Genomic DNA, 9,298 nt, shown 5'->3' with positions numbered 1-9,298 from the left:
CAACAGGGAGTGCACCTCTGCCTTCATAAAGCGAACCCTCGAGGTGTCACCTCCGCTTCTCCCAAGCACATGAGCCCACGGGCTCGCTCCCCACTTTCTCTGTGATTTCACAGCCCCAGCGACGTGTGCCCCAAACCAAAATCCGTTCCGGGACCAACCGCGCGGATTCCCTTTTGTCGAGGGCATGTCGGCAGGACTGACGTCACATGAAGCCAGATGAAAATCTAAACTTTCTAAGTGTCACCTGGTGAACCCGTCGAGCAGATGTTCACACGCGATGTGTAAAGCATCATCCTGGGTCCTGTGACACGCCTGTTCGGGTGTTCGTTTCGGTTTGGTTTTTAACCTCTCTAGCATTTGTCTGTTGCTGATGAAGTGTGTAACACTGGAATGTAGCGGAAGCGGAGGCGCCTTGCAGACTCGGGGTTGGTCAGCGTTTGTTTTGTCCGCGAGCCGCGCGTGCGTGCGGGCGCCGTGTTTGAGGTGCAGGGGGAGGCGGCTGACCTCGGGCATCCTGGTTTTGTTTCTTCCTTACTGACCGATCCGCATTTTGTCTGCTCTTTAACTCACTTCCTAAATCTTAGAGGAAGGGGACAGTAACTTACCAGCATGATGGAGTGGACAGAAGTCGCAGCCGCCTGTGACATCTATTTTTCATGCTGGGTTATTTCCAGAAAAATATACGTTTGTGACAAATGGAAATGACCAGTTTTTAATATTGGAAGAGGTTTTGTTAACGTCCTGTGGCGTTCCCTCTCGTAGAGATACCCACGTCTACGTATCTCTGTCTTTTCCATACCTACAGTGGAAGCTTCCGTGCAGCGCGGTAGCCGTGAGTGGCAAACCCGCACATGCACCTGACTCGAGGGTCCCGATCTCCTGTGGGCAGGCGTCGCCGGGCGGACCCGGCAGGTCAGCTGGCTGCCCCAGAGAGCAGGGGCGCTGCGGCCGTGGGTCTCGGTGGGGATCTCACGCCGGGGCGGTTCCATCGTCGGCGGCCGGCACACGTCCAGTGTTGGGGGCTTATCGCCCCCAAGGCCTCCTGTTTCCCGGAAAGCTCACACTCTCTGCAGTATTTTCTCGTGTTCTCGTGTTAAACCAAAATCCGCCTTCCTGTAACTTTTGCTCTAGATATGTCCTTCGCGGCTACTCACATGAACCTGAAACCTTTTCCATGACTCTGTGCCCTCGGCTGGGTGGAGCCCGCCACCAGGCCCGCGTTTCCTTCTCGCCGTGAGAAGCTGTGGGCCTAGTGGCTTTCCCCATCCCCCGGCGACCTCCAGGTCCCACGGAGCCTCAACCGTCTGGTGACCGGTCCTCGCCATGCGCTCCGCAGCACGTCCGCCGGGGCTTCCGATGCGCGCCGTCTCGTGCGGAGCCATTGACAGCGATGCGCGTCCCACGCAGTGACTTGCGTTTGAAGGCGTGCGGGGGCTTTGTCCATGCATGTTACCGGCCCGGCTTCTCCCCGCAGTGGGTTCCCGGGACGCTGAGTCTGGCTCCTGTCCCCCGCAGGCTACCTGAACGTGCTGTCCAACAGCCGCTGGCGTGAGCGCTGGTGCAGAGTCCGGGGTAACAAGCTGGTTCTCCACAAGGACAGGACCGACCTGAAGACCCACATCGCCTCCATTCCCCTCCGAGGCTGCGAGGTGATCCCCGGGTTGGATTCCAGACACCCACTGACGTTCCGACTGCTTCGCAACGGACAGGAGGTGGCCGTGCTGGAGGTGGGTGGCCTTCGGCCCAGAAGCGCCTCTTATGCCTGTGCTGACGGCGTGTCCAGTGAGTCGTGCCCTTTCCTCTCACTCGGCCCGTTCGTTCACCTCTGCTTTCTGTGCTGTCGCCCCCCTTTCCGAGGGGTTGGAGATCACAGGTGCCAGGGCCGACTGCGCCCCAGTTGCTGACCGTGCAGCACACGGTGCTACGGAGAGAAGGCCCGGCCCAGATGGGCCTTCTTCCCTCAGCTTCACGTGTCTGTAAACACGTGTGTTCGCACACACGGGTGTCCGTAGACACGCATGGCGGCTAGCATCGGCTGCTCGGGAAGCCCTTCCGCAGGCCGAAGCCGGCAGGGCGGGTGGCCGTGGCAGGCGGCTGGAAACGTGAACGAGGACGCCCTGCTCTCGGTGTAAAACGGCGCAGGGCTCCTCCGAGAGCGCTGGCCGTGGACCTGAGAGGGAGCAGGGACGAGGAGGCGCGAGCTGGCGGAGCGAAGAGCCCACCCGCACCTGCGCCTGATGCCTGGCGGAGGCGTGGGGGAGGCGGCGTGGGGGAGGCGCAGGGCAGGGACAGGGGGCTTGATGAGGAAGCTGCCTGTGCTCCGGCACTGCAGGGGCCCCAAGTCCTCCAAAGAGAGGGCGTGTCCCACTGCCCTCCTCCGTCCCCCAGGCAGTAAATGATGCACACAGCATCCGCCATCGGCAAAACATTCTGAAAGTATTTTTATTCGTATTTATTTCTTCTTTGACATTCAGTTAACTTACCCATTTGGTAGCTCAATGTCCCCTAAACTTTGAGCGTTGTTTACATATTTAGTTAATCAAACTCATTTAGATATTTTATCTGCCATTATACATGTGGCATAATTTATTTTCTAAGTCACGTAACAAGAATGACTTAAATTTAATGAACCGAATCTTCAAGATGTATTTCAGATTTGCAAGTTAAGCAGACCAAATTCAGGGCTGGGGAGCATTTAAGTGTGTTTAAAAATAGCACGCACGAAGCAGCCCCACGATGGGGAAACACTGCACCTGTATAAACACGACCGATGTAAAAGAATTTTATACCATCTCATCAAGGGAGGTAAAATTGCCACTTCAGGCCCTCTCAGGAGACAGCACCGCGGGCTGAGGTCAGCAGAGTTCGAGACCAGCAGCGCAGGCCCCGCGAGGCTTTCCAGGCCCAGAGTAGTTGCAGAGGCCTCTTTTTCTGGCCAGATTTTGTTGCCAAATGAATGAGGCTTTCTAAACAATCCCCTTAGCTGAGAGTTAACTAATCACATTCATTTCGGTGTCTTCCACTGTAGTGCCTCAGCCAAAGTAATCAGAAGGCATTTTAGGACCTCGGATTGTATTTCCTTGGGTGTAGTCATCATGCAGCCTCGCGTCAGGGCTCAGCGTGAATGCAGCGTTGACCACGTGGCCTAGGCAGCAAGGACACCTCCCCTCCCGTTCATGCTCCTTCCGTGTCCCCTCCTGTCCTGGTATGCGGTCCTGGTTTTGACACGTTTATGAAAACGTGAAAGCTCTTTACCGTTAGTTAAACAAAGTGCGCTTTCTTCTGCTTTACCGCAACAGGCGGCGTCTTCGGAGGACATGGGCAGATGGATCGGTATTTTGCTGGCCGAGACGGGGTCCTCGGCAGACCCCGGGGCGCTGCACTATGATTACATAGACGTGGAGCTGTCCGCGAACGTCATCCAGACAGCCAAGCAGGCCTTCTGGTAAGGGCCCTCGCCACGGGAACGGCACCCACCTGGAACGACTCTATGTTTTCCCTATTTTTTTTTTTATTTTTTAGTGAGTCTGTAGCCTCAGGGGAAAAACAACTGAAGATTTTTTTTGTTGTTTTACATTAATCTAAACTTTGGTGAAATATTTGTACTTTTAACCGTCTGTGCTTTCTGTCAGAATAGAGGTTGGCAAACTTTGTAAAAGGTAAGATAGTAAATGTTTTTGGCTTCGTGGGCCAGACATTCCCTGTTGAACTACTCGGCTCTGCCATTGCAGCCACAGACAGAGCATAAATGAGAGGGCGTGACTGTGTTCTAATAAAACTTTATTTGCAAACACAGGCAGTGGGCCAGATGTGGCCTGTGGGCTGTAGTTTGCTGACCCCTGTGTTAGGGGAACAGTTCTGTGAAACAGAACTGATTCTACATGTTGTGGTTATAAGGACTGAGCTTCAAAGCCATCCATCCATCATTTACTTTGCAAATTTTAATTGTGATTTTTTTTTTTTTTTTAAAGACTGTTATATACAAACTCATTCTTTTGAACCACGGATTTTTTTTTTTTTTTAACGTATCGATGGCAAAGATCATTACAGCCGCGGACTCCTGGGGGTATGGAAGACCCTCTCGGGCTGTCCCTGCTGACGCTCATTCGGAGACATCGTTTTCCTTCTCGGTTGTGCCGATGCCTCAGCGGTGCCAGACCAGTGGTGGGCACACCCTCACGGCAGTCACGGCGTGGGGCTGCGGTCATTGTGTTCGCCACCGCCACACACTTGCAGTAAACAAAAATGCTGGATCCGTATACGATGTCCCTGAGGGAGCACTAAAGTGATTACTTCTTCTGTAAAAGTCGTAGAATGAATGCTTATTTAATGCTTGGCCAGGATATTTCGGAGCTAAGTCAGTAAAGATACCTCTGGCCCACATTCGAATTCAGGCCACGCATTGTCCCCAGCTAGGGTAAGTGGCCTGGACGGAGCAAATCAGTCTTGTTCAAATTTGCCAGAGAATCTCCAGTAAGTGAGAGGTTTTCCAGAGTATAAACTGCCTCTTTTTACCACATGTCTTTCGTGAAAATCACGACGACATACATAGTCAAGAACTGGCTGTTCTGTTTTATGGTTATTATTTTTCCGTAATAACATTCTATTTAATCAGCAAAATGCAGGTAAATTACGACTCTCCTAGTCATTCATTAACCAAAGCACATATATATAAAGTGGCTTTAAAGAAATGTAACATCCATAAATTGGGTTTTACAAAATCTACATATCCAGAGTGACATACAAGAAGAGTTTATGGTTGTTAACTGGTTACTTGGAAGTTACGAGGTTTTCAAAAGCCTCTCTTGAGTCCACATGTAACTTCAGGTGTAATCAGCAAACTGCTAACCACATTTAAGACAAACCCTGAGTAAAAATATTTCTCCTAGAACACTCTTGGCTTCTGCTTTCTAAATGAGTGGAATATCAATCTAAACCAAATGTGAGGTCACATTTTTGAGAAAGGAATGTAGATCGCAATATTGGAAAATTGTTTATTAAAAATACGCACGTAATGGGTTTATGGCTGCAAGGACATTTGCTACCTCATTACAATCTTTATACGTAGGCGTCAGTTAGCAAAAGTTTATTTTCACGTTTCAGTGTTCTAGCTAAATATTCTTGTAAAACTTGAGAGGACGTTTTAACAAAGAAACAATGTGCAAAATATGAAATATGGTAGGTTGCCAGTGTAATAAATAGTCTAAGATTAAATTAACTTTTTGCTTTTATGCAGATTGGCAGCCAGTTAATGAATCTGTTCAAGGTCGTGAGGGGAAGTGTCTGCGCATTGGCCATGTCTCGGGGAGAAAGGGCAGTGATATGTTTTAGCAGACAGACAGTAAAAGAAAAAAGTAGTAATTTAAATTCCCCCAGGAAAAGTGGCACATATGAATAATGGCAAACTGTTAAAACACATTTTCCAGAGGCCTGTTTTTAAATGAGATATATAGACTATATGATACAAAAGCAAGTTCTTAATTTTTCTCCTGAAACTCTTCTCGAGCCAAGCTCGGCTGGAGAGCCATGGGAAGCCGTGGAAATGAGGAAGGCGACAAGCAGTGGGTCAGTGTGGACAAGCAGTGGGGAGTAGACAAACCGATAGGAAGCCGTCATCTCGAGTCACCTCATCTGAATTCCTGAGAGATGTAAAACGTATTTCCTTAAAACATGGACGTGTCATGAGGACATGATGCTCGGTGAAATAAGCCAGTCACGAGAGGATTAATACTGTACGATTCCCCTGACAGGAGGTACTAGAGTGGGCAGATCCATAGCCCAGAAAGTAGGATGGAGGCCGCGAGGGGCTGCGGGAGGGGCAGTCAGTGTTTGGGTCGGAGGTTCCGTTTGGGAAGCCAAAGTTCTGGAGCTCGGCGGCGGAAACAGTTACACGGCCCTGCGAACGCACGCAGCGCCGCCGAGCTGTGCACTTGACAGTGGTTGTGACAGTGAATTTCGTTACGTGTGTTTTAACCACAGTGTATGTGTTTCCTGTGAGTGACTTGTGTTTTGGGTCGGACAATTGGCGCGCAGTCTCTCATCTCATTTCTGCTGCTCAGTTTGGCCGAACGCCCTGTCGTAGAAAGAGCAGCAGGCGGAGACAGGAATCTGGCACCTAGTCATGGCCCCACTCACTCCTCAGGGCCCGAGACTTGTTCGGGGCCCAGGTCCCTCTCTGTAAGATGGGGGCTAGGCCACACTGCACGGTGGCTCAGGGCCCCTCCAGCTGGGACGTCCTATGTGCCCATGACCTCTCCCTCTTAGGACCGTGAGTCAGAAGCGTCCTGCTGGTGTCTCTTCCGTGCAGGGAAGCTTCTGGCCTGCCCCCTCACGGTCCCCGCTCCTTCCTGGCTTCTGTGCAGTGACGTGAGTTCTAGGCACAGTGCTGGGACCCGAGAAACACTGCAAGCACTGGACAGAACCTGCCTGAGGGGTTCTGTCTCCTGGGAGGAGGGCGGCGCGTACAGAGGCCCCACACGTGTTCACTGCCACGACAGAGCCGGTCAGCACCGTGCAGGGGGCGGCGCACGCGGCCGCGGTCTCACATTCATTCCGGTTACTGCCCATCACCGACAAAACGCACGCACTGTGCCTTACCCCAGATTCCCCAAAGGAGACATTCAAACTAGAACACCTTAAATACATGTTGACAAACAAATCAAAAACCTCCTGTCATTATGGAGCTCTGAAATGTTTAAACTTTAATTTTTTCTTGTATTTTTTTCCTGTGTAAACGTTCGTGTAATTTAAATATAGAAAGGTTGTATACATTTTTTATCAGAACAAAGCCAGAGTTGTTTTATACGTTAAAAAGGTAACCTGCTCTGGGCCGGGCTGCACCGCCACCTTCCCCCGGCAGGGGGCAGTAGCCGGAAGCCTCCGTGCCGGTCGCCGGTGCGGGGCCGGGACTGAGCCCTGGAACTCCTCGCGTGTCTGCTGCCGCAGAGCCGCTTGGCTTTGGCGCGAGGCCCGTCAGAGGCAGCTCTACTTTCCTGTCTGCCCTCACGTGTTTGCATTTACTCTTCTCTATCCATCTAGTTACCGTAGAAATGTAAGATCCTAGAAAGGAACAAAATTTGAAAAAAACTATGTTTTGAAATTCCAGATTGTTTTAGTTCACCCGTTGGGAGAAAATGCTATCTCGGTGATTTCTTCCCCGGGCATTCAATCTTTTACTTAAAACCAACGCGACTTCGTGAGTAAAGCGCTCAGGCATTCCCTGTTCAGCGCGTATTTGTCGAGCGCCTTCTGTGTGCCGGCCATTGTCCCGGACACGGATCTGGGGACGAGCAGGACTGACCCGGGCCTGTCGCCCCGTAGCTGACCCTCTGGCGGGCACAGACAGACTGGCCGTGCAGTCGCGTGTGCGTGGTGGTCGGGAGTAGGAGGGGAAGTGGGGCAGGCAGCGCCGTGGAGGCCGGGGGGGCGCTGTTTGCTTGGGGCGCTCAGGGCAGGCCTCTCGATGAAGTAATGTCCCCCGAGGCAGCAGGAAGTGACGGGCCCTGGGAGAGGCCCAGAGGCAGGGGGCCCTTGGTGAGAGAGCCACCAGGGAGGCCGTGCCGGCCACGGCAGCGCTCTGGGTGTTCGCCAAGCCGTGTCAGGAGCCACCGAAGGTTTTGGACAGGGGTGACGTGGTCGGCCTGACTGCTGGAAGGTCACACTGGCCGCTGTCAGGGCTCTCAGACGGTCAGTAGAGGAGGGCAGCAGGGAAGGTGACGCTAAGTGAACCCCGAGAACTTGAGAAACGCTGTTGAATAAACCTCTAAAGAGCTTAGGGGTCCGTGAACTTTCCCAAAAAAGGCCATACAGTAAATATTTCAGTTTCGCAGGCCACATGGTCTCTGACTTTGATGACAAGTCCGTGAAAGGCGTATAAAAACCTTGGAAGCCGCCCAGGCAGTGCGTCAAGGCAGAGGCAAGGCCACGGGCAGCAGCAGCCCCTGCTGTGGACGGCCGGTCGGTGTGGTGGTTCCTTATCGAATAAGGAACAGTTAGCACTAGGCCCTGTGCTCTGTTCCCAGCATGCGTTGCCAGCAGCCCCTGTCACACTCCTGCAGGGCCGCGGGATCCCGTGTTGTAGGTGAGGCGTGTGACCCGACCGCTCCGGCACTTCCAGGCGGCGATACTGCTCCTGGCCTCCCGGGGCCTCCGCCGGAGCCCGAGCGGCAGGTCAGAAGTCCCGCAGGACTCGCTGTCCGCTGGAGTGTCTAACCCGTGTCCTGTCTTTCAGCTTCATGAACAGGCGAGTCATATCTGCGAACCCCTACCTCGGGGGGGCCTCCAACGGCTACGCCCACCCCAGTGGGACAGCGCTGCACTATGACGACGTCCCCTGTGTGAACGGCTCGGTGAGTGCGCCATGCCTGCAGGGCGAGCGGAGGCCGGGGCTAGGCCAGAGGGGCCGAGCGTTCCTGGGTTTGGTACCCCCAGTTTCAGTCCAGATGCGAGGGGCGAGAGAAGTCCGTCCCCTCTCTCCTGTCCTTGTCTCTGACAAGCCAGTCGTCTGAATCTGCTTCGACACCAGCAGACAGCTTGTCATTCAGCGTCAGTGCCGTTGTTAAGGATTCTGGCACTCCTGAATGCTGACGAAGGGACAGCGCATTAGGGTCTGTCACGTGGACGGATCGAGACGTGACACAGTGTGAGCTGTCGGTGAATCGCATTTCCTGGTGTGACAAAAACGTTGGGAAGTCACCATCAGAACGCAGATGTCGCCACAGAGCGTGGACTCGGAGGACTGGGACCCTGGCCGCCGTCCGGCGCTGGGCACGTAGCACATAGACATAGCGTGGCTTTTAAGTGCTGAAACTAGCGTCCAGGGTCTGTTTGGCCTCAAGAGTTTTTTGATGTGTCCTCAGTATTGTGTGTCTTACGTGTAATCGTTTGCTTTACGATGCCTGCACACGATTCAGGCAGCAGTCGTGTAGTGAGCCCCTTCCCTCGCCAGGCACGTGCCCATCTCCTGGGCACTCAAAGGCGAGGGCTCAGGCGGAGCCGGGAGCCTGTTGCCTTCCTAGGGGTGGCGAGGGGGTCGAGGGCCCCCAGAGGGCGGGAGCGCAGGCTGACGGACAGGCTGTGTGCCGGGGGCCTTCCGCCTGCCCTGGGGCTCCCGCCTGGGGGGCAGTGTGTCCAGGGCCCCTCGATTCTCTAAGGGCTGTCTCTGCATCACAGAGAGCTCCCCCCACCCCCTTCCTTCCCTCCTCTCTCACCCCGCACCCTCTCCCTCCTCCCTTATTTTCCGACGGTTCCCCGGTGCCCAGACTCTGCTAGGGACTGAAAACGAAGTGGACGAGACCCC

General features: G+C 53.6%; 1 protein-coding gene across 9 annotated transcripts in view; it reads left to right on the top strand.

Moving 5' to 3' along the window:
- The window catches only part of AFAP1 (actin filament associated protein 1), a 102,081-nt gene that overhangs the window by 75,646 nt on the left and 17,137 nt on the right, over positions 1-9,298 (top strand). For all 9 annotated transcript variants that reach the window (XM_015595015.2, XM_006919015.3, XM_015595014.1 and 6 more), the window contains 3 exons: positions 1,516-1,727; positions 3,300-3,445; positions 8,231-8,348. In XM_015595015.2, coding sequence (XP_015450501.1) covers positions 1,516-1,727; positions 3,300-3,445; positions 8,231-8,348 — 476 coding nt within the window. The remainder of the gene's footprint in view (positions 1-1,515; positions 1,728-3,299; positions 3,446-8,230; positions 8,349-9,298) is intronic.

The sequence above is a fragment of the Pteropus alecto genome, unplaced genomic scaffold (genome assembly GCF_000325575.1).
Source record: "Pteropus alecto unplaced genomic scaffold, ASM32557v1 scaffold5, whole genome shotgun sequence".
NCBI classification, from domain to species: Eukaryota; Metazoa; Chordata; class Mammalia; order Chiroptera; family Pteropodidae; genus Pteropus; species Pteropus alecto.
The sequence above is the reverse complement of the archived record's forward strand: the minus strand, read 5'-3'. Positions and strand labels throughout refer to the sequence as shown.